The sequence below is a fragment of the Magallana gigas genome, chromosome 1 (assembly GCF_963853765.1).
Source record: "Magallana gigas chromosome 1, xbMagGiga1.1, whole genome shotgun sequence".
NCBI lineage: Eukaryota > Metazoa > Mollusca > Bivalvia > Ostreida > Ostreidae > Magallana > Magallana gigas.
In genome coordinates, this window is record NC_088853.1 from 67,166,358 (window position 1) to 67,193,089 (window position 26,732).

General features: G+C 30.9%; 2 protein-coding genes across 3 annotated transcripts; one reads left to right on the forward strand and one right to left on the reverse strand.

The window, feature by feature from the left end:
* Positions 1 to 4,307: 4,307 nt before the first annotated feature.
* On the reverse strand, positions 4,308 to 18,307 carry LOC105337737 (toll-like receptor 4). Its single transcript, XM_034462875.2, has 2 exons — positions 18,249 to 18,307; positions 4,308 to 7,665 (listed from the first exon to the last, which is right to left on the reverse strand). Exon 2 carries the CDS (start codon positions 7,661 to 7,663, stop codon positions 5,360 to 5,362), a length of 2,304 nt encoding a protein of 767 aa, XP_034318766.2. The 5' UTR covers positions 7,664 to 7,665; positions 18,249 to 18,307; the 3' UTR covers positions 4,308 to 5,359.
* Positions 16,112 to 23,796, forward strand: LOC105337731 (toll-like receptor 4). 2 transcript variants are annotated; one of them, XM_066066529.1, is made up of 2 exons: positions 16,112 to 16,212; positions 19,673 to 23,796. In XM_066066529.1, exon 2 carries the CDS (start codon positions 19,675 to 19,677, stop codon positions 21,940 to 21,942), a length of 2,268 nt encoding a protein of 755 aa, XP_065922601.1. In that variant the 5' UTR covers positions 16,112 to 16,212; positions 19,673 to 19,674; the 3' UTR covers positions 21,943 to 23,796. The 2 variants fall into 2 exon arrangements, with proteins under 2 accessions (XP_065922601.1, XP_011440901.3); XM_011442599.4 differs by lacking the exon at positions 16,112 to 16,212 and adding an exon at positions 16,583 to 16,742 and having other exon boundaries at positions 19,673 to 23,795.
* The last annotated feature ends 2,936 nt before the right edge of the window (positions 23,797 to 26,732 follow it).

The window sequence follows — 26,732 nt, forward strand, 5'->3', positions numbered from 1 at the left end:
TATAAGGAATGTTGCCTACGTCATAGTAAGTCTTACGTCAAAAACGTATCAATACGCCTGATGTTAGGTTTGAATTTTGTACTATTGAACGTCATTTTAAAGGTCAAATAACCGTTTTTATCTACAATGAAGAGTAAAAAAATTAAATTATAAGCAATGATTCAATATTTATTAGTTTTATACGATATAAAATGGTTTGAAACTGTTTACACTTTTTTATAAACCGCTTCGCGGTTTATAAAGTGTAAACTGTCCCAAACCATTTTGCATCGTATAAAACAAATACATATTGAATTCATCCCTTAAATAAAAGCTCAATACTGAATAGCTTTGCACAAAAAATTGAATGAAAATATCAAGCTGCTCAAAGCCATCCGTACTCAAAATGTACAGTCTCTTAAAAGAGGGTGTCATATAGATACTTCCAACAACGCTATCTTTACGGGAATTTTCTTTTTAAAAAATCTTTTGTTTAGTTTGTTTCATTTGTTTTCTCGAGTGATGTTACAATGTTTTTGAATATTTTATTTTCTAAAATCTAAATTGTATAATTACTCATAAACATTAACAAATAAGTTGATTTGAAACTACATTAGAAACAAAAGTGTTACTGTACTGAAAAAAATCAATGCTCTTGAGTTTCAAAGGGAAGTTTTCTTAAGAATTAAAAGAAAACAGTTATTTGGTTCAGTCGCAGTGAAAAATAATACATGACGTTTTTAAAAAAAAAAAAAAAAATTAGAACATATATCTAACTCGGATATAATGGACAAGAAGTTAAAAATATTAATGTTGACTTTGAAATGGGCTTACTTAGAAATTAATTGCACTGCTGAAGTCTCTTTTTACTCATATTTTCCCCTTGTAATGATAAATAGGTCTTAAAAGCTAATTTTAAGGAGAAGAAATTTAATTCTGGAATGGATACATCATGTGATGAGTTTACAAAAAACAATATGATTTTTGAATGAAAGGCTAAATTTGAAAATCGATTTGTACAGTTCTTTAATATATCAAATTATTTATTTCAAATTAAAGAGTGTTTAAACTTTAATTACAATTCATCAAAGTGAGTGAATAACACAACAGAAACACAAATTCTCATTCATAACAAGGACTTTGGGTAGCCGATGATAAAAATACATTAAATAAATGATAATTGTGGTTATCTATGATTAAAAATTAATTGATAACATGATATGTTGTACTTCAAATATAAATTTTAAAAAATGCATTGAAATTATAAAAGGACATGAATTTACGATTAAAATATTTAATTAGAGAAACGAAATGGACACGAATTAATAAATCAAAATATCTATTATGGATGTATCAGTTTGAAACCTCAATTACGTCTCAACAATGTAAAAAAACATTTAAAGTTGTAAATGCCAATTTACGAAATTAAGTTAATGTAGACAATGTCCGGAATAAAAAAAAAAGTGAGAATAGTTGTAATAGGTGAGTAAAAACAAATTACCTGTAATTACATTGCTATAGTGTACTTCACATATAAATACATCCTGACTTATAAAAACTTTTTTTTGTCAGTGATCAATATCACATATCACATGTATTGAATGTGTTCATGCTACATAAAAGAAGTTGCTTGCAAAATTATGATCACTCGGTGTGGTCAATATACCTACACCAGCGCAAAATACAAAATAATGACCACGGTGGATACAATTTTTTTTCAGGGAACACCCGACAAAAATATCTTCATAGGTATAGGTATTTATGAACGTAATGTTTAAGGCGAGGTAACTCGTTTTGTATGATAATAAAATATGAAGTGGCAGCCATGGTGATGATTATTCTGTTTGTTGTTTTTATGTTCTTTGATGCATTTGAAACGACAATGAAATAACTTTAAGGGTAAAAACATAGAAAATAAAAGATAAGAACATGAAATGTTGATTACATCCTAAGTTAATTCCAATATGACTTTAAGTCATTTTATGTTTGTTTGGTTTTTTATCAAAAGATTTGGTTACATTATCTGTATCTTAGTTTATTAAATAAATATACATTTAATTGGCTTAATACAGTAGTATATGAACAATCTTGCATGTTGCTCAATCTGTCAGTCAGTCAGTGCTCGTAAACTGCTTTGAAGAATTTTGAGAAAGTTTCTAGGTTTTACATAATGTATATACCGGTATTATCCGGAAATTACAATTATTTTTTTCTCTTGAAATTATGTTTTTTTATTAAACATTAAAGATATATATATATATATATATATATATATATATATATATATATATATATATATATATATATATATATATATATATATATATATATATATATATATATATATATATATGTGTGTAATAATGAACCGTCTTTTCTGCGTGTTTCCTCTTCAAAAGCTGTAAAGAATATGCTAAACTTTATCGTAAGTATAGACACAATTCATGCAAATTTCGCGTAAAATTCCATTCTATTATTAAAACTATATGTAAGGGTTATAATTGTATGGACATTCTACATGCCACATCATCAACTGCCACACACAATTACCAAGTGAGTTCCTTTTTAGTGTTGCTGTAATATATAACTTTATCTAAGATTGTTTAATTAATTAGACAATGTTGACCGTAATTTGTGGTAGCAGGGGTCGTGTCAGTAATGTGTCAACCTAGAAAAAGGTAGATCGTGAAGGTAAGATAGAAATACAATCTATTAATTGTTTTAATAAAAAAAATGAACATAGTAAAACTCGGTTAAAGCGAAGTCCTAGGGACCAATAGAATCACTTCGTTATATCAGTAATTCGTTATATACGTATAACGTTATATCTGTATAACGTATAACGAATTCGTAATAATAACTATAGCCAATTCCCTATATATATGTTTTACTTTCACCAGACAATAACTTTTGCTGATTGAGGCTTAAAATAAAAAATTACATTACTTTGATACCTTTATGAATTGGATCGTAAGATTTTTCTATATGTATTCCTATGTAAAAATTTCGACCCCCTATTGTGGCCCCACCTTCCCCCCGGGAATCATGATTTGAAAAAAAATTGAATCTACACTACCTGAAGATGCTTCCACACAAGATACAGCTTTTCTGCCTAACTGGTTTTTGAGAAGAACATTTTAATTGATTTTTCTCTATACATTTGTATCTAAAAAGTTGACCCCCCATTGGGGCCCCACCGTACCCCCGTTTGGACAAGCTTGCATCTAGAATACTTGAGGATGCTTCTACACAAGTTACAGATTTTTTGGCCAATTGATTTTTGAGAAGAATATTTTTAAAGATATTTTTCTGTATATTTCACCTCAGGTGAGCAAGACTTAATATACTATAGAAATACTGACATCTAGCCTAAAACACTTTGCAGAAATCAACTATTACCCAAAGATCATGCCGTATTATCATTAGAATTTGTATTTTAGTTGTTAAAGTACCGTACCTGTTAATGTATCTTATTTTCTGCAAGTAACAGTCAGCTCTCTTGTTTACTGATGTCTATATTTGATTGGTGCATAAAAATTACAAAATACAAACAATAGTTACAAACCGCAATTCATGAAAACGAAACGAAAATCAAAACAAGATAAAACCACCACCAAAGGTGAAAATGTCAACCCATTGGAATATTTGATCTTAATTAACTTCACAAAATCGGCATCAATGTATCTTGCATGTTTCAAATATTCCTTTCGCATGCAAACTGTTTCACAACAACCAAATTCATCTTTGTCAGATTGACCCATTTCTCATACTTTCAAAATAGCCGCTTCAAAGAGGTTTTTGAGATATGGAATACCGAACCCGAAGTTATAAACTGATCAAAGCCCACCCCTTCCAATTATTTTTATCATAATAACTCAAATTCGGAAAAAAGATTGGTCCTTAATTTTTGCAATTTATTTTTTCCTTTCCATAAGGGTTATTTATTTTAAATTGCGTTGAATTTGACTCAGTCGTTCTTTAGATAACGATTTTTAAAAATGCACTCCCTTTTTCTACAGTTTTCAGGTTTTCTCCGCTTTGAATAGAAATCAGTCTTTCATTTCTGCAATTTATATTTGCCTTACCATAAGGGTGTTCTGTGCCAAATTTGGTTTAAATTGGCCAAGCAGTTTTAGAGAAGAAGTTCAAAATGTGAAAAAATTTACAGACGGACAGACGGATGACGGACAATATGCGATCAGAATAGCTCACTTGAGTTTTCAGCTTAGGTAAGCTTCAAAAAATGATTTTCGAATTACAAAAATAAATTTAAGAATAGAATTGAACACTTGATTTAATGAATAAAACCTAATGTTAATTATAAATAAAAATGTGTTTAAACCTCAGCTATATTTCAACAAACTGAATAACATAATATAAACACAAATTCTTATATATCAAATGAAACTGGGCAGTCGATAATTAAAATCGGTAAATGATAATAGCGGTTATCTATGATTAAATATTAATTAATTACACGACATATTGCATTACAAATAACAATGCATTTTGGCAGTATAAAATGTAACACTTATTTGTCCCTTGTCAATATCACATATCACATGCAAGACATTTGTTCATGTTATACAGTTGCCTACAACATTATGAACACTTGATCACTCTACTTATATAGCCACCAAAAAAAATAAAAAATGATCACATTGTACAAATTCAATATGTCAGAGATATATTGTAAAATATGAAATAGCAGTAAATCTGATTAATAAGTAAAGATTAAAAAAAGCATATTACAATATTATACAAAACATGATTTGGTAATATTTTTGCGCAACAACGCAATTGATTTTCCCTTAACTGGAAAAACACTGGAAAATAACTTATCAACGAGTTTTTATAAAAAATAACATGTTAAATTACGGTAAGACTAAACACACGAATATGTTAATTTGAGGATGTTTTTTATTCATATTTGTTTTGTTATTGATTATAGTTGAGATGTTAAAAAGTATTTTCATAATATCATTAGCCCACAAATTTCTTACTGTAATCAAACACTTACATAGAACAATTTCTTATGCTCGGAAGCAAAAAAATTTAGATGGTTGTACAAATTAGATTAATGAGGGATAAATATAGACCCAAACACATGAAAGCAATATGCTAATTTCTGTTAGCTATATTTTTTGTGAGATATGCAGTAAAGAAGCCTTAATTGTTAGCAAAATTGAATTATAATCGTCTTTTACAAGAACTGTAAATTCATCATGAGAAATGATTTCTTCAAATCGTATTTATCATAAAAGTTGAAGATACATGCAGACTAATCATACAGGTTTCTACAGCAAAATAAAATTTTAAAAAAGTCATATTGCTTTAAGTTGTGATTTAAAAAATTTTAAATAAGTTCTAAACAATATTTTTATTCAAGCTGAGTTGTAATGGAAGATGATGTTCTGAAGTCGGATTCACGCATCCTCAATGTTCCTGCGAGTTTCGAGCGAAAAGCTGAAACTTCATCATTATCTTCATTTTCAGGATATTCTAGGTAGGATCGGTTCTCAATCAGATCCATGAAAGAAAATGGGATTTTCGCTATAGCTAATTTTTCTAACACCACTAAAAATGAAACATTTTCGCCGTTTCTCGAGTATATTTCTTCCATTCGCGCCATATTCAGTTCAAACATACACCAATAGGATTCCAAGAAGTGTGACGTCATAATTGCCACAGTTCTTCTGCTGTTATGAATGGCGTTAGTGATATTATCAGCAACACCTGTTCCAGGAATAAAGTCACGATGGTGTATACAAAGTTTCAAATTGTGGTCTGTTTCCAGTCGCTTCACGAGTTCGATCACAAAACGCCTATCTTTGTCGGCATATGACACAAAGGCATCAAAATAATATGCACTGTTTCCTGTGTTGTCTGGTCTTTGAACATTATCTCGGTATTTTTCTCTTGCTACGTAATACATATACCGAAGTTTCCACCTGTATCTGTACAAAATGCGCCAGAAAGTGGTCGTTATGAAGACAATTATAAGTGACGTCATTATTACTATAGTGATAATGTATGAACTGCATTGCTTTTCCAAGTCTTGCAGCAATTTATCAATATCCGAAAACCTAAACCGAGTTTTCTCATATGTACAAATAAAATTATCCAAATCAAAAAATACCACATTTTTGGAGAACTGCATCCATTGCAGGAATTCCAAATTCTCACAATTACACATCCATTTATTATGTCCTAAGTTAACGAACAGTTTTTGAGTTTTGGAAAGATAGTCGATTGTGTTTCGCGTTTTAGCATTTAAAGACGATAATTGGTTATTGGAGAGGTCCAACAACTTCAGACGTTTCATATTTTCCAGAGAAGCTGAAAATTCACTGAGGGAGTTGTAGCTGAGATTAAGTATTTCTAGTTTATAAAGGTTACGGAAGATGGCGGACGGAAGTTGAGTTATTCTGTTCCTAGCTAATTTTAAGACTGTCAAATTGGCCAAGTTCCGAAATATTTGACCGTGATGGTCACTGCCCAGAACTTCTCCTAGAGCATTCTTTGAAAGATCAAGGTAAGAGACGTTTTGAATCCCGTCAAAGAAATGGTTAGATATATATCTGCAGAAATTGTTAGACAAATCAAGGTACTTGACACTGTTTATACCCAATATAGGACCATTTAATTCATAAATGATGCTATTCTGTAAATACAAATGGGTCAACCTTGTTGGACTAACTGTTTTAAAGGTGAAGTCTTGGATTGTCATTTTATACAAGTTGTCGTGAAAATATAACACTTTTAACTTAGGCGGAAGGTATATGGTAATATTTGGTGCTGATGAATAATAATTTCGTTTAATTATATTTAATTCCTCACTATACTCGTTTAATTTATTAGATTTACATGTCGGACTCCTACGTGTATCATTGCAATCAATAAAAAAATCTTTAAGTTTTATTTGGTGGAAATATTGTTGAAAACTTGCATCAACACTACGAATACTATGTAAGCTTCCAAACTCTGCTAAATACAATCCGAAACTCAGAACATTGTTTGATAGATTAAGGTATTTAAGTGATTTTGGTAATATTGATAGAACTCCAAATTCCAAACTATTAATTCTGTTTGAAGCTAAATTTAAAACCTCCAACTGAGTTGTCCTAAGACCTGCTATATCAAATTTCCGAATGATGAAATTTACACCATATGTACACTGCAGTTTTTCTAAATTTAGAATGCGGAGAGAGGAGGAGGATCTAAAGTCATAAGACACATTACCAAGAACCTTTATTGTTAGCTCTTCATTCTTTGATAGATTAAGATTAACTAGACTACTTGAATTCGCAAAAGAACCTGATTCAATCGAATGAAGAGAGTTTTTGGATACGGTTAAATTTCGTAATTTTGAGTAGTTCGCTAAATCCGTTTTTCCAATGTATTCAAGGCTGTTCTCAGAGATATCGAGATAAACAATGTTCCTTGGAAGGTTTGCCGGGAATTTAGTAATCCTGTTGTTTGCAAGATTGATGGCACCTACATCAGCGTTAAATGATGGGACTCTAATTATGTCCAAGTTTTCACAATCCGCAAAGAGAAGTCCAGCCTCTTTATAGCAGGTGCATTTTGGGTTGGATGAACAACTGAACCTTACTGCTCCGACGAAATTGATGAAAACAATTTCAAAAATTCCTAGAACGGCTTGTTGAAATACAGGCATCATTACTGAAAGTAAAAAAAGAACAAACTTTTTACATATTTTTCTGATAATTTTGTTTCTATTCTCCTCTATTCATAAGAACATCAATGGATCATGCATGCATGCCATGCTATCTTATATATGTATATATATTTCTTTTTTTTTTTCTTTTTTTTTTCTTTGTTTCTCTTGTTTATAATTTTTACTGTGTTTTCTCTCTTTTCAATGTGCTATATTTAATACATCACATTTTATTATTCCGTCTCTCAAGTAAGTTAATGAAAAAAACCTTAGTGATAAAATTGATGAAATGTTTTATCTCAAAAGGCACACACAAAAAGTATTGTTTAAGGGTGTTATTTACTCAGGGTTTGAGTTGTCAAATTCCGATTGTTATAAAGTTCAATGTAATGAGTAAAATATGTTCTAAACATAAAAAGTATTTATGAAATGAATTATTATTGACAAAACATTCAATAGTTTTACATAATTATGAAATTAGGCTCAAAGAAAAATTGACTTTTAGCCAAACAGAGGAAATTCGGACTAAATTTTGCAGATTTTGTTTCTTCCTAAAAGTTTTTTGGCAGTAGTTAAATATTAAAAGTTAGGATTTTATATTCAAGTGTATGTAATTTTGCATAATTTCTGTTGGTTTTACCTCACTTATTCATTAAAAAAATCTTATGGCACGAACAATAAAAATGTTGAAAAATGCTTAAAAACGATAAAAGACACCATATCTCAAAATTTTGATCATTGACCTCATATAAATATTATGCCAACAGAATAAGGTCAATATAAGTAGTTCAATACCATAAATGTTTTTGTATTATCATCATTCAATTTTTTGTAAAATTGAATCAAAAATGGGTATGGATTTGAAAACTGATAGAGGAAATTCGGACTGAATTATTTTTAAAAATTGATGCTGAAATCTTAATGTTGTGTACTTATTAAGTGCCACTACCATTTATAAACTGTATATTATTTTTTAAGTGTTTAATTAATTGTAATAGTTTTATAATTAAGAAAATCTCAATCGTAGTGTAAAATTTTATGGGATTTTTCTTGAATTTTCAATAAATATCCAATGACCATTAACTCAAAAAGTAGGTCATTGACCTACTTTTCTGAAAGTGAAAAATAACAATACAAGCAAAGGTCTATAACACACAGTAGATGGTTTTTCATTATCATCAGTGGATTTTTTTTTCATTCTGAGTAAACGTCATCCTTAATAAGGAATAAAAAAAATGAAAAAATCCAATAAAATCGGCGGTATTTTAAGGCAAAGAAAAACAAACAAATTGTGTACACGTGCTTGCTCTATATATAGAACATGCTGGTGCAAAAAAGGGGGAGTTAAATAGATGAAGTGATTCATCAATTCAAAATGATATAAAAACTCAGTACATGCATGCTTTGGCCAGTTTATTTTGATATAAGTATAACATGTATTAAATTTCAACATTAAATTAAAATATCTTAATACGAACATTTTTTTCTAAACCCGTAGTAGACCTCCTTGCAACCACTAGGCCATTATTGAATATGTAATATTGACAGTAGAAGACAAAAATTAAATTCGTCCATATGATGGTTCAATTCATGAAACCATTTTTTTCTTTTAGTTTTTTTAATAGAATAGTAAGAAAGATTAAATTCATTGATACTTTTTTGATCTTATATGGTATTTAAGTTTTTTAGTTTTTCAATTTTCATAAATGGCAAATGTCAGTAGTTCTGTCTGAAAGAGCTTGACTGAATTATATTGATGTACATTAGTTTTTGTTTCCAATCTAACCCCCCCCCCCCCAAAAAAAAAGTTAGAAAAACAGAGTTTCTCACATAAAATCTAGTGTAAAACACCTTATATTACAAATTTAAAAAATGTCCACATAATGTTTCATTGCCACAATACGTTAATTTCAAACTTAAGCGTGACTTTAAAAAGGAAGTGAATTTTCTGTTTCTGTCTCTGTTCATTTAAATACCCAACTAAACTACCCCGACGACGTGCTTTCGACCGGATATATCTGAACTATGCAGTTCAAGGTAGCAAGGGTCTTACTTGATGTATTAAGATTGTTATGCTTAATAATATCTGACAATACAATATTTCTTTTTATGAATATAAACATGCATCATGTTTTCTTTAACAACACAAGTAAAACATCATACAAATCCAGACCATGACAGATTATTTTGTTATGGAATAATAATATTAATTTTCAATTTATTACTGACAACACAGATTTGAATTATTTTTTTCCAGATGAAAGTATGTATTTTTTTAAATGAAACCTTATGTTTATAAAAAACAGAAAACCAAAGTTGAAACCGATTGAGTTATCTATATGAACTCCTTTCAGATACTTTTAACAAAAAAAAATAAGTAGACTGAGGGGTATTATGAAATACATGTTATCCACCAAATGCTTATTATAACTCGTAACTGTTTCGTTAAAGATTTTTTTAATTCCATGTAGTAACAGGGTTGGCAAAAAATCGAGAAATACTCATTTTTCCCAGGACGGTGGGAAATACTGGTAATTCCCGGGATTTACTGGTATTTCACTGGAAATATTGGGAAATAAAGTATAGCTTCATATTATAGTACTTCATACTTAGTCTTAATCAAAATCATATCTGTAGGGATGTACGCAATAGTACACCTTGTCAGCCATGAAATTTTATTATTGTCTTTGATATTAACAAGTTTTGACTGGCCAGTAACACATTGGTTATCTTCCTATGAATATTCCAAACATGGTTCATTCATACATCATTGTTATTTGTTTTAAGTCAGTCAAATGATCAGTTATCATAAACATGATATCAAAAGTTCCACTTTCTGGTTATTTGATGAATGTGAAAATGGACAAAGAAAATTATGAAAAATGAAGTGTGACTTGTGTCGCTACCTCATTATGCAACACACTTGAGAACCTAATTAGCCAAATCATAGTATATATCTCCCCCAAACAGAGGCACAAAACTGTAAAGAGTCAATTATTAAAACAACATGTGTGAATTTTTAATTGTTACTAGTAACATCTACAGTTATTATAACAGTTTATTTTGTGCTTTGAATTATAAATCTATAAAAGACTAAACTTGGGTTTAAAAGCTAGTCTACATTTTGTAGTCTAGTAGCTATAGAAATTTTAGGGAATAGGTGATCAGGTGAATTTAAAATTCATGAATTGACAGTGAAATGCCAACGTATGTTAAATTGTGTTTTGATGCATATTGTTAATATCTTATATCCTAAACATACATTTTACATTGAGCAAATTAAAGAAATAAAGATTATAAATTTGTTTTCCCAGTTTAGTGAAAATCAGTAGTATTTACCAGGACGTGAAAATACCGGTATTTACCACCGGTAATTCCCAGCACTGGTATTTCCCTGCCAACCCTGTGTAGCAACCACTAAAAATAGAACATCCTCTTATGATGTAGTGTTGCATTAGTGGCCAGAAATCTGACCCCTAATATTAAAAATTTTTTTTATCACAAACGTACTACATAAAACATTTAATACTATTAGTAAAACTTCACATCAATTTATCATATTAAATAAAAACGCGACATAAAACATTTTTGATTAGTATTAATATGATTTTTATTCCTTTAATGGATATACTTCAATCAATGATTAAACAATTATAATGACATAATATTGTTTTAACAAGCTTTGGTCAAATCATGGTTCTTTATTTTTTGCCTGCCCTTCTCTCTATTTCTATGTTTGCTTAGAGGAGTATGTTGATAGGTGATCAAAGAAATTGACACAAAAAAATAAGTACATCGCGGACCAATAACAATAAAGCTTCATAATAAGCACAGTAAACTGTCTTGCAAAATGGATGGACAAGTCATGCATTTTTTGTGCCACTCTGTCTATTTCTCTCTGTGTTGGGTAAAAAGTCTATAAAATGAAATATATATTTTTCAAAAACTATTTTAAAAAGTGATTCGTTAACCAAAATGATATGTATTTAATACTGCATTAGTGCTAGTGAATGGTCTTGTCTTATGGATGGACTTCAACCATTGACGATACAATTAAAAATTTGCAACAGTAAAGGTAGTAGAGAGAACAAGATAGTGGGAGAAAAACAAAGAGAAATGCATACCTACATGTACTTAAGTGTAGCAGACTACTATTCTGTCCAAGTAAATCCAAGCCGTGTACTATGTTCTTCTACCGTTGAGTAATGTATCAAAATCAACCTTGACTCGTAAAAGGAAGTGAACATGATCCTGACATTTTTTAAATAAAATTTTGCAATTCAATCTATGTACCCGAGAAGGCTGTATTAACTTTGTGCATTTTAGTGGAAAAACTTAATAACAGGTTACCCCCGTGCTCTGTGTGTGGATGAAATAACATTAAATAAACATTAGATATTTTAGTTGAACAATGATGACCATAAAATGCATGTTTAAAACCCATACTCAATAGCTAAGAAAGAAGCAGTAATTAGGTTGCTCTATAACTAATGCAGTAACATTTAGTTTACACATTTAGAGAAAGTACATCACTGTATGGAAGTGTTACATAACTGCATATATATATTTTTTTGGTATACCAAGGTTAAGCAATTTTTCCTTAAATGAAAACAAAAATGTCGGTGTTCGTATTTCATTGTGAGCGATTATAACAAAACATTTACACTGTTCTATTTCTATTTTAATTTTGATATAATACAAGGGCATTTTTTCTGTGCTCTATTTTATAACTATGCACCCCGAACATTTCTTTTACAACCTGACCATTCTCATGTCCGAGTTCTCATTCGTTGTATCCTGTCTCCTCCAGCATCACCTGATCCTACCTCTAATTTGTGTAGAGGTCCGTGTTTGCTCTACTCCTGTTTTGTATTTTTTATTTGGACTTTTTGATTTTGAACACTTTTTTATCACTACATGTCATCTTAAAAGTTTAACATAGTATGATTATAGTGCGTGTCTTCCAAAGACAAGTAAACAATAAAGTTATTAATTCAAAGTTAGTATGCATAGAGTATCACATGAAATATCGGCAATATTTTTGAATATATGCTATTTACAAATTGAAGTAAACGTTGTATCTATTTATTCAATAAAATGCTTTCTCTGGGGTTTCATACGGGAAATGAAGGTATAGATACATTGCGGAAAAAATACATAACCCGTGTAAGCCTGTTATGTAATTTTTTTTTTACAATGATCTTAACCTTCATAACATAAACGAATCATTAAAGAAATCATTTTATTGTTTATATTTACATTTTATTCTACAACTAATAAATTGATCCTAAAAAATTAAAAATATTAAGGTGGCTCTATACACCCATAATTTATATAAATTTTCAATAGAAAACCACAAAACCTGTGAAATATTAAAATGATGATATTGATACTATAGATGTGTTTAAAGATTTTTAAATGCTTTTTTCGTGTTGTAAAATATTTTTTAAAACGTTAACTATCAACACATTAAAAGGGAATTGTTTGTGAAATGATGGAAAATTCCTTCAGACATATAAAAAATATAACACTTTATAACTAATTAAAACACTTTTATTGCAATTGTTTTAGTTTTTCTCATAACGTATAATTTTCAAATATTCTTACTCTGTTGACAAATCTTCTAAAAAATAGGAAAATGTATTGTAATAAAATATGACAAAAAATTGAATGATAATAATCAAGGTACCTCAGTTCACCTATACTTATACTTTTTAAGACACTACGTCACAAGATGGCGATTTAAATGTTTTGTTAAACTGTTTCTATTGTTCAATTATGTTGCTTATCGTTGTAGCTCAGTTGATAAAGTACTGGGCTTCTGAACCGCATATCATTAGTTCGAATCCGCCTGGAGCTTTTGATCATGTTAACTCATACGTTTTTTGAAAATGTAATTTTTCATCAAAAATTGCACATTTATTTGCTTATTAGACTTAAATACTTCTTATCTATTATGATATCTATCATAATCAAGTAATTTTCTGCTGATTTGAGAAAGTATTTCAAGTGTAGTGAGCAATCGTAAAAATAAACACAATTTTTATTTAGTATAATAGTCACTCAGGTAAGAGTTATCTTTCCTTAGTCTCAATGCCCAAACACTCTGGGGACTTATCAATTTCTGAGTTAAAAAAAAATCAAATATATATTTTTGGAATGATTAATACATGTATATTTCAACATTGGTCTATCTAAAAAAAATATTTGCTTTCTATGGTGTGTGAATGCACAGTTATAGTACAGATATTAAGATTAGAGAGAGAGAGAGAGAGAGAGAGAGAGAGAGAGAGAGAGAGATGCTGAAAATGTTCTAAAAAAAGAAAATGTTAATGACATATAACACTACATTTTCAATCAACCGGTTCGTTTTACCTACAATCCGGACAGCTTATAAGGATATTCATGGCAGATGATTGGATAACTGTATCCCTGAAGTATGTTAACGTTAAAAAATTTCATTTTGATATGTGTGTGTAGAAAACACCTTTAATGAATTCAATGCCCGCAAACCGGGTAGTGTTTGAAAAAAAAGTAGGCACATGAATGCATAATGCTGATACGTCCATATTCATGGAATTGGTTACATGGTAACCTGTTTAAAAAAACGATGTGTGTCATGATATATATGATATCTATATGTGATAATTGATTAGTATTGATTTATTTAATATACTAGTATGTGCTACGCGAAATCATTTTTCTCATTGATATTCTATGAAATAGTGTGATATCTGATTAATGTTTATAAACTTTTGCTATATATTAATTAAAATTGTTCTTTTTTTCACGTGAATGACGAGGAAGTCATATATTGTAACAAGAGGGGGTTGTAAAAGGGGTCATATTTTCATATATATATATATATATATATATATATATATATATATATATATATATATATATATTGTCAAAGCCTAAAATAGTAATTACTTCCACTTCATTTTTATTGTTTTCCCAAAACAGTTATCTCTCTTTGATTATTGAGTACCGATATCTAAAAATATAAGGAGTTTTCCGAACACGTGATTTAAATAATAGCATTACATATTTACCCAGAAATTACATCTGGTCAAACCAGTTATTTTATATTGCGCCATTTTTGGTATAGTGTTCACCGCAGCGAGTGTCCATATTTTTGTAAGTATTTTCATTGATAGATGTGTACACATTTCATATGTGTAAGTTATAAGTAACAAGTAATAGTTTTATTTATTGTTATGGTTAAATTATTTATATCTGTTATACAGAATATAAAAGTAATTTAGTGATATAGGTTATCATCTATAGGTTACTTACATCATTTATTGACATTCATTCTGATCACCGGCTGTGGGTTTTTATTTCACAAATGGGTATTTGTGTTTCTATGATTATTTAGATTTTATTGATTTAAATCTCCAATTAATTTATTAAGTAATTATATGAATATATTGTAAATCGATTTAATAATTTATACACGGATTATTGCCAAGTTTAAGTATTGCTGATATTTATTATTAGGACCATTTTTTTTCTTCATGAGTATTTAATCATTGAATAAATCAACGAACCCTGCAGAGCATTTTGTTTGTTAATACATGTGACATTGTTTCATCAAGTAAATGCCATTAAGGTTCTAGCATCAAAAGGCACTGTAATTATTTACTACATCTTGAGAGAGAGAGAGAGAGAGAGAGAGAGAGAGAGAGAGAGAGAGAGATGGAAAAAGTTTGACAACAGATAATAGGTTATCTAAACAACATGTTGGAAGAAAATTAGATGACAGACGAATTAAATACTTCATTCACAAAGAGATTAAAGTTAATATTAACTCACATAATAAATAAACGTATCAAACTTATATAATTGAGAATGGTAATCCGATATGTGTCATACTTGGGAAACACTTTTTTTTATGAATGAAACAAATGACAATAAGAAACCGTCAACCATCTCAAAAACCCATAAAACGAAATATAAATTTAAAGGAGAGCAACATTGACTTCCAAATAGATAGAGGCAGGTTCAGATGCCTAGGAGGAGTGAGCATCCTCTGCCGACCGGTTACACCCACCGTGTGTTTTTTGTCGTAATCGGGAAAAAAAGGAAAGGTCTGTGGACAATTATGTGATTAATTATGGTTTAATAATTAGTATAAAAAAACGTCAGTCAGTATGCGACCCACTGGAAGATTGAATTAAAGACATGCCAACCGGGAAGTGTTTGAGAAAGTAGGCTGTTGAATGCATAATGTTGATGCGTCCATAAAAAAGGTAATCTGAGCAGTAATATGAAACCCAAAAAAGGCTTTCATACGGACCAAGAGAACAAAAACTTTGGAAAATTGGGATAGGGTATAGCGAACAAAGAAGGTTTATTTTCTTTTTTGAGCGCTGTGAATAAAAGAATGAATATAAATCCTTCTTTATTTTCTCAGAATCTTATAAATACAAAATACCCAACATATTAAAAGAAAGTTAGATCAGGGAAGCTTAATAATGTTTATGCGCTAAACTGAAAGGTACAAATCTGTTCATACATGCTTGTTTAAAACATTTGGTATTTTGAAGGTAAGCATCTACCAGTGATTAGAAAGCTTTATAATTCGTAAACATTATAACTTTCACAACGGAAATATTTTAGGTACGTTTTACCAGATGGTTTAGGATACGTCAATGGGATTTTCTTTTATGTTTGTCTGACTTTTAAATGTGTGGACATTTTATTCAATGCAGTTCAATGTAAATTAAAAGAACTTCTATGCACAGTGTTTGGCACAAGTAGAGACCAACTTAATGATTTCTGACAATATATTTTAGATGTGGCATTAACACTCACCGAGTTGATTTAAAATTTACAAAGTGACAATTTTACAAAACAAATATAGCTTTCAAAATAAACAATGAGTTACATTAAGAAAGTGTGTGTGAATCATACAAGTAGTCAATAACAAACTTAGGATTCGTCCACTTGAAAAAAAATCTTAAAGATAACCCGGAAGTTCTTCTTGTTAAAACGGTGGGTGTTGAATTAATATTGATTGTAAATAAAGTACGAGTCGAACATATGTAAAAGAGGAAACACATAAAAACCGAAAAAGGTATGCTACTAGTTTCTTAATACTTTTAACATTCAAACGATGTAGGGAGACAGTATATGTTTGTCATGAAATAAGTTTGACATTATTTAAGGCAACTGACTTCATAACGCGATAACTGGTAATGAAAATTCAAACTGTCGTGTATTTTTCTTTCATATTTGCATTTCAAGAGTGATTATTTTCGTATCTCTCTTAACATAAATTAAACCTAATACAATCAAAGCATGACTTGAAAGGATTCGTTTGATCTTTTTAGATAAAGAATTTGCTTTCAACTTTTTTATCAACAGATAGATGGGCGGTAATGATCGTTATTGTTCGTTTATGACGTTACATGTTTAGATATACTACTTTAAAAATGTAAATATTGAGCTTTTGCAAATGTTGAAAATGATACTCGTTTATGATCATGAATGAAAATGTCAATATCGAGCTTTGAAATGCGCCCTTTGTATAATTAACCGATCATTTTTTATACCTTTAATGAATAGTACCGTTTCATTGATAATAGATAAGACACCAAAAAAAATGCCCATTTTCCTAATTTTGTAATTTGCTTTCGAGTGACATCTGATGTCCTACATACACTTAAAACATATTCTAAGATAAATCCTTAAATACCAAGTTACGGAGAGTGATCTTGTTAAACATTTAAACTGCATTAATATAAAACGGCCCCAGAAAGTTAACAATCAACTAAATTATATATTCCATTAAAGTCAGATAAAATGACACGATATATTCTCAATCAAATTCATTCACATTGTGACTGAATTATATTTCTTAATGTTGATATTCTAAGCGTAGTTATTTAACATACTAAAAATACATTTTTATAGATAGATAAAAACTTAATTTTTGTCTGAAGAGAACTAGTTTTTAAAATTAAAAACAAATGAAACACTTGGACTATACGCCATTGTTTGCAATAACCAAGGAAACACTTTAACAGTTCGTCTTAATTTTTGATCTTTAAACGGTTTAAATTATTGATCCAAAGTTAAACCGACTTGATGTTTTGTCCATTTATCTTCACCTTATAACAAGGCAATAAATAAATTCGAAATAATCAAGATCGTAATTCTCAATAACGTTTTATTATAAGCTTATATTAGATGATTGTAAACTACTTTCGATATTGTTTACGTCTTATTGTGTAACCGAGCAATAAGAAATTCCAAAAGACAGCCGTTTTGTTCAACAGATTTATTAACGTTTTAAAGCATTGACCTATAAACGAAGAAAAACACATTAGACAAAATACAATTTTACATTCAATATGTTTTAGTTTCGATATTTCGTTGATAAAAAACAACCGTTACTATATATGGTAAAACATGTTTTGTAACAATTTAATATTTGAACTTACAAACAAGTTTCAGAAATTACAATGGCAAGATCAACTGCAAAAATACGATAAAGTATTAAGCTTGCAATTAAAATAATATGCCCTAATCACTATCATGGTAGTAAAGATATATATAACTAAATATAATATTAACATACCACAAGATGCAGCTGATATACACTGGATTGTCCGAAGTCGTTGAAAATGAAACACTGCCCAATTTGACTTAGTTTGAACGGTTACTTATACTAATAGAGAATCAAATTTATTGGATAATTATATCAACCAATGAAGTTAAAGAACCATACGCGCGCAATAAAAGTTTAGATGAATAATATTTAACAATATACTACACAAAACGAAAATAGAAAATTCAAAAACGAATAAATACATATGAATTAGATAGTAATAAATCTGTTGTACCATATACCCCCCGGCAAAATGTTAATTCGTCCTCGAATTAATATTATAAATACATTTGCATTAGATAGTAACAAATCTGTTCACACAATAGTAAATAAACCTTTTAACGTTTGTAATAATTTTGTAGCCTTTTATAGTGAAGCACGGGTTATGAAACAGGTCATTTAATGTTTTAAAAGAATTTTAAAATTCAAAGCCAGTCACATTTATCCTGGTTATCGAGCTTTGTGTATCCAATTACATAACCCACCCCTCGCGCATTACCAATAAAACAGGACAACCGGTGTACGGCTATAATGAGACGATAATTGTTTACACTGTCAAAAACAAGTATAATTTTATTTAACTTAATGTAAATGTTATCAAATATTTTAGTCTAGATTTGTTAACTGAACATTGCTCTGTTTCTAAAAATCGATATCATTTAACTAAGAACGATAAATATAAATGTTATTTTAGCCGGGCTAATAGCTAAAGCAATAGAATGGCTATAAATACTTTTTTTACACCGTTGACCGGATGTTGGTCGAACACAATTTGGAATCGTCCTTCGCTCAAAATTGCAGATTAAACTTAAAAAGAACGTAGAATGTATAGTATGTCAATGTTCAGTATTAGTTAACTATGTATTTAAACAACACATGACTATCTTGTTCTTTGTAAATTTCTAAATACCTTGAAATTTCAATGTAAAAGTACATAGCAGCGGAATACAATATTTTACTCTAATAGTCTTTGTCATTCTGTAATTCGAATGTTTTAAGAGCATGGTAATTTTAGTTTTGGTTTTAAATATCTGACCTTCCGACGATTTACGGTATTTACGATATCAACATAAATATGTATTTATTCGCTCGTAAACTCAGTTAATCCATTACTTACGACTCAATGTGTCTATTTTATCTGTTATAATGCCGAATCATAGATTTTTTTTTAATATGCATCAATTGAACCCGGGAATCTGTGCCTTAAATTCTTTGATTTTTAAATATTGTTCATCCGAAAGTTTTGTTTTTAAAAGATCTTTTTTAAGGATTTTTTTAACAATCTCTAGACAAATAATAAGTATGTTAAAATATAAATACTTATGAATCACAAATAATTTGCCTTGTAGTTTGATCGCTATTTTGTAGTTGATTTCTACATGTATCATTTTCAGATATGTTGGCTATTGAATGGTACTTGACCGTGATAGTCTTTGTCTTGATCATTAAGACAGGAAGTGGAAAGAACTGTTCATCCATCACCCAATGCAGATGCCATAAACTCGAACGGAAACTGTTTGCGGACTGTTCCGATCTAAATTTAGAAACAGCCCCATATTTTCCAGATGACGTCGTTGGTATCAATTTTGCCAAAAATAAGTTTTCAAACGTACCACAATCCCTCCCCAAAAACCTCTTGTTTTTGGACATGTCTAACAATAAGCTTGTTTTGTTGGACAATGGTTCATTTTCCAGATACAAAATGCTTCAAAATATCTCGCTCTCTCGAAACACGCTTAGAGAAGTTTCAATTGGAACTTTTGCATGGAATTCACACCTGAGGAATTTAGACATTTCATTCAATAGAATACTAACGATTGAGGCCATGTACAATGTCACCCATGACTTGCAGTCTTCAAAAATCCGAACTCTAAATTTCGAGAAACTCCAGTGCACGTACGGAGTGAGTCAACTTATGCGAGTATACCACGTGGGTTTCCTGAGACATACACAACTTACTGAGCTTAATATAGCTTCAAATAGATTATACAGCCTTGAAACGGGGTTTTTGAATGTGCTGCCCAAATCACTTCGTATTCTTAACATTGCAGATAATAAGTTAGGCTTTGGTATGTTTATTTTCGAGTTCTCTGTCCTCCCAAACTTAGAAATTCTGAACGTTAGTTTTCAGGAGTCTTTTCATCAAGTCGGTATGAATGGAGATTTCTTTGAAAACTGCAACGATACTAAAGTTGCAACCTGTAATTGTATGAATAACAACAAATATATGTACGAAAGCAATCCTGCTTCTAAAAGCAGTACCATTAGTCTTGAAGGTTTTTCGAAATCATCTGCAAATTATTCTTTTTACCTTCCTAGAAATTTACAAAAGCTATATTATCATGACAACTTATACAAAATGTCGCTTCCAGAGTTTCCCATGGGATTAAACAACTCATTAACTCATATATATTTACAACGAAACATCATATACGAAGTGATTGGCCCTATAACAGGTTTAAAGCGCGTTCGTTACATCGATTTTTCAGGCAATTTCTGCAAATTTATTGCTAAGTCTTTCTTTATTCCTTTCGTTGGATTGGAGATCTTAAATCTCTCCAACAATGCATTGTCACAAATGTTTGAAAGTGATGAAAATGGTGATTTTTTTCAATCCCAAAGGCGACTTACAGACCTAGATCTATCGTTGAACAGAATCGCCCATCTTCCAGGGCATGTGTTTCAGCACAACTCTAAGATTTCACGATTGAATCTGAGTTTTAATTCACTTAGTGATTTCAATGTAAAAATCAACCACATGAAACACTTATCACAGCTAGATTTATCCCACAACCAATTGACGCAGTTGAGTAAGAACGTGAGGGCATCTCTTGATGCTATAGCCACACGTAACATTAAAGTATACCTACTGGGTAACAATTTGAAATGCATTTGCGGAACTCTTGATTTTCTCAAGTGGCTGCGTGATTCCAAAAGTATATATTTTGTAGGTATAAACAACTACACCTGCCTATTTGAAAATGCCTCGGCAGCGTCATTTAATGAAATTGGACAGATCGTTCAGGTATTGGAGAGAAAATGTTCGTCATACACACTGATAATAGTACTGATGACGACATTAATCATTGTTACCATGACAACCACAGTGAGTCGCATACTCTATAGGTACCGATGGAAACTACGATACATGTACTATGTTGCCAAAGAAAAATATAAGAGCGAAACTCATTCATGCGAGGAGAAAGATCGGAGTTCTTTTCGCTTCGATGCCTTTATTTCGTATGCTGAGGAGGAACGACTGTTCGTCTTCAAACTTGTAAAATATCTCGAGGAGAAATGCAACTTGCGCTTATGTATTCATCACAGAGATTTTATCCCTGGAACAGGAATAGCTGACAATATTACCAACGCGATTCACTGCAGCAGACACACAGTCTGTTTCATGACGTCACATTTTTTGCAGTCTCATTGGTGTATGTTCGAACTAAACATGGCGAGAATGGAAGCGATTTATGCACGGAGCGGACAGAATGTTTTGTTCTTGGTCGCTTTAGAGAAAGGAACAATGAAACATTTACCACTTCAGTTGATGGACCTTGTCGATAGTAATTCGTATTTGGAGTATCCAGGAGAGGAAAGCGGGATTGAAATCGCAGCGTTTCGATCCAAACTGGGAGAGACGCTGGCAGCAGGATCAGATTGACAAGCTGAAAGTTGTCGTTCAAAGTTGCCAACATCCTTTCTCGTGAATATTCTGTTTGATGTCGTATGATATATTTGAAATTACAATTTATTAATATATAAAGTTTAAATAAACAGATTAAAGGACGGAAACATTCATTGTGGATTAAATCTTACCTAATTCTAACTATTTTCTTCAGCCATGTCATGTCTGATTTTTCCCCCAAAGATATGTTTACCTAAACTGTGTCTGTGTTTATAACATTTGTGATAACTAATTGCTTCGATGTCATTATTGCGTTTGCAGATGAGGAACTTCTTTTCGTCTTTAACCTTGTAAAATATCTCGAGGACGAATATAACTTGCGGTTATATGCATTCATCACCGTGATTTGATCACTGGAACAGTCATAGTTGACAACATCACTAATGCAATTCACTACAGCAGCAAACTGACTGTTTCAGGACGTCATATTTTTTGCAGTCTCATTGGTTTATATTTGAACTAAATATGGCGCAAATGGAAGCGATTTATTCACGGAGCGGACAGAATGTTTTACTTTGGTTGCTTGAGAGAAAGGAACGATGAAGCCGCTATCTCTACAGGTGATGGACCTTGTCGGTAGTTACTCGTATTTAGAGTATCCAGGGGTGGAATGCTATATTACAGTTGCATTTCAGACAAAACTCGCAGAAACGCTTGCATCAAAATTATGAAAAATCTCGTCGTGAAAAAATGAAGTACTTTCAACACAAAAACCACAAGTAAAATAATTAATTTTTTTTATGTTAAATAGGCATATATAGAGAAACGGTGTAATTTGTTTGTCATTTATTATCTTATTATCTTTTTTGGTATATATAATGATATGTATCATAGTTCTATTTGCTTTATATACCGTGGATGTTGCTCTGGGTAGGTCAATGATACAGCTTCTGACAAAGGTAGCAGGGGTCACTGATTCACATCAAAGTCCAGCCATATATTTGTTGTTAAAAGGACACGAAGGTCATGGCCATTTTTAGGCAAAAAAAACAAGAGCCCTGTAAAGAGATAAAGTTAAATATTTAAATTTTATTTTATTGCTAAAATATATGGATTTTTCTTTAATGAATATCAGTTAAAAGACCAAAAAAAAAGTACTTCTACAAGTTTATGGAAAATCAGGTATTCAATTTGTTGACATTTCAGTTGCTTAACAATGTACTTTTCTACTGCAAATATGAAGATAGATTATTTTAAGTAAAATCGTAGGTTTAATAATTGTTTTTTTTTTCATATTGAAAGATTTGAGAAATATGGAAAAGAGATATGAGAAATTAAAACCCCCTTCAAACAAATAATTTTTTTTTTTAATTTTTAGAAGAAATATGCCCCCCCCCCCTTTCCAACATATGCATGCAATCAATTCTATAAATCATTTACTTAATAAAATTGGCCTACCTTCTTTTGGTATTTGTTGACAATAATTCATGTTATATATTGACATTCGCACAGCTAAAATTCTTGTTCATACAGTATATACTGTACTTATCAATGCATATTTATGTTTACTTCAGTCATTTTCAACGCCTAAAATGAAACACTTTTTACTCGATTTCAGTTTCTTCTACATCATAATTTATCAACCGTTGAAAATCATATAGTTATGGATGTGGATGTTTCTAGAAATAAGATCCTGTCGAATAATAATCTTTTCAATTTATTTGTAAATCATTTAATATCTGTTAGTTTGACGTTATATAAGCGCTTTTAATTGGTTTAAACATTTCTTGAACCTGTATTGATTAAATTTTAGCCGAATCTACTTTGTTCTACTGTTCTGATTAAACAGAAGGCATTTTGGTCAGAAACTTCTAAAATAAACACAGTCAACTAAAAATATAAACTAAACACATTAATAAATTTACGAAATAGAGAATTCATTGTCTTCTCACTATTTTGTCTTCTTAAGGCAATGATTAACATTTAGGACAAGGCTGGCTGTTCCAGGAATTGTTGTAATAGTGAATATAACTGTATACACAATCACGGTTAGACATCTGTTCAAAATTAAAAATTAGTTTTAATTTTAACACACGTTCAAAAGAATACTGCGTTGTACAGTCCTTTCATTTGGTGTATTCCAAGCAGGTGATATCCCATTTAACTACCGCAATGGGTATCAAGTTACCACGACATTTGCGGAATTGGCACATACATGCATGCTTTAATTTTTTGTCAACATATCAGCGATCGCATCTCCTAGGATCATGCTTCTGCCCAGCTGTAAATTTCACTGATTCAACTCAAATTATACCAAGTTCATCTTGCTGAACACTGAATAATAGTTTAATCCATCGCGTGCATTTTTCTTCCTTTCCATTTCAGTCGGTTCAGATTACAACTTTCGTTTCGTGTTTAATCAATGAAATTCACTTCAATAGCTCTTCGCCAGCTGAAGGTGCATACATTTTAAAAATTGTCGCTGCTCTTGTTGTGTTTTCATGCGCGCCGCCTCAATAACATTATTTGCACTTCTTACATGAGTCTTATGTTACGTTTTATAACTTAAAATTATTTATAAAATGATTAGATATGAATGCGATCGCTTCCTTTTGATCGTCATTCCAACTAATAATTAACATATGATGAAATCATGAGTTATGAAACATAGAGTACAACTAATCATCCATTTATGTTATCATATCCATGCATGCAGTGAAATGTTAATGGTAAACTGAAAGATTTGAAGAAAAAAACAACCGCATGATATCAGGTTTGACATCATCTTTCCATTAAGACTCAAGTAACGTTCAGTTAATATGTTTTACGGTGTGACCGTTGGGGCGAGCGCAGAAGGAGTCACACAAAGATCTGTCATCATTGTTAAATGCAACCCGTGGACTTAACCAAACCAAAAAACTTTGGCTTTGTCTCGAAAACTTTTTCCACCGCAAGCTTAAGGAACCGGAAGATATCAAACTTTTATTCCAATGGTCCCTTCCTAGGTTTATACATTTAAACAAAAAAACTACCACTGAGCATTGATAAAATGTTAAACAGACTTATTAGAATATTTTGATAAACACAAAGCCGTTTTTTTTTATTTTTTATATCTTCTTTACCTTTTAATAATGATCATTAAAATCAATAAATTGTGTGTCTGTGTTATTTCTCATTTTGTTCCTTGTTGTTACCGGTGTTTTAATTTTCCTCCGTGACATCAATTTTGTTTTTAATCTTTTTAATTTTTGTACGCTATATAAGCGTTGTAGACATGTACCCTCCCCCTTTTTTTAGTGTGTGATATCCAATATTATTGAAAGGTTTGACCACATATGCAACTATAACAAATACATGTAGATATTTTAACAGTTTAATTTTTTTTCTTTTATTTATTCATTACAAAATGACGTGGCTACACGTAGATCTAATAATGATTAGACTTTTCTTTTTTAATAATTTTTTGTCACCTACCTAACGTATACAATGATTGGATCAATGTGACAATAAATTTAGCATGGAACTTGCATGTGTACTTACTGAGCAAAAAAAAATCATCAAAACAAAACTAATCAGCCAAAGAGTCCCCGTTAATAGTGAGCGCAGTATCAGTATTAACGGTGACTCTCTACTGTGTACTTCCTACACGTTACATTCAGTACAGATGCTTGATCCACCTCTAAATGTATCGCGGGAATATATAAGACACGAGATCACTGTGACGTCATACTTAACTTTTTGCGCTCGACAGTTTTCGTAAATTGTCGGACAAATTCGGGGAAGGAAATGACGTCATAGGTACAGTTTTTACGTAGTGTTGTTTACTTTAAATGTTTTTAAAAGGATTTTTTATTGTTAAATGAAAATGATGTATGCGATTTACAGGTAAGAATTTTCCTTAGAAACGCTTCCTGTTCCGCCAAGTTGCTATGCACCGCAAAGGATCACTGGGATAGTAGAACGTTTTCACGTGGCCTCATAAAATTTTCTTTGAACAATGTGCAGATTTCAACTCGAATTTCCTCCGTTCGTACACGTTGTCTATGGAGCTCGCTACGCGAGCGGCGCTTCGCGCCGCCTCGCTGCGCTCGCTATTAGTTATCACCTTTTGCAAAGTGACAGTATGTACAATTTGTTGTGATTATCTAGCTGCATGCGCAGATGGGGAGTAGGGTAGAGTTAAAGTTAATGATCTCTATGAATGTCCGAGAATCGCAATGATCCCTTGCGTAGTTTGAGAAATATAAAAAAAGAAAATAATGAAATGAAATACTTATTACTCAATAGCAAAATGACTGTATGAATGATTTGTCCTGTCCCTCTACTGTGTATTTTTTCTATTTTGTGAGATATGTTCGATGGTTTCCTTGCTTTGGGGGTGGTGTTGGGGGGGGGGGGCTGAGGGTTGGGTTGGATTGGATTGTTTGTTTATTATTTGTTTTGTGAGGTGGGGTTGGGGTGGGTGGGGTGTGCTCTAGGGACTTGGAATTGACCAGAAAAGGTCAACAATTGTTAAAACATGCACTTACATTAAAGTTAGTTCAAAGGTTCCATCCCTTTAAATCCTACTAATGTATCTAGCAGGATATCGACATATTTCATAGACACAGATGTTCACACAATTTGAAATTGAAAGGGATAACAACGAAATCCCTATCAAGCTAGAAAAATTATCATAGTTTGAATTGATTCATGCATTACAATGATATTGTTTTCTTTTCTAGTGCAGATATTTTTTTTATTCTTGAACTAAATAGTCTATACAAATAAATTTATCATAACAGAAATTCTAAACAAATTGGTTAAAGTACATGCGTTATATAGAT

What these genes read in the sequence shown, in the direction of transcription:
- LOC105337737 (XM_034462875.2), bottom strand. Translation starts at nt 7,663, where the DNA reads ATGATGCCTGTATTTCAACAAGCCGTTCTAGGAATTTTTGAAATTGTT.
- LOC105337731 (XM_066066529.1), top strand. Translation starts at nt 19,675, where the DNA reads ATGTTGGCTATTGAATGGTACTTGACCGTGATAGTCTTTGTCTTGATC.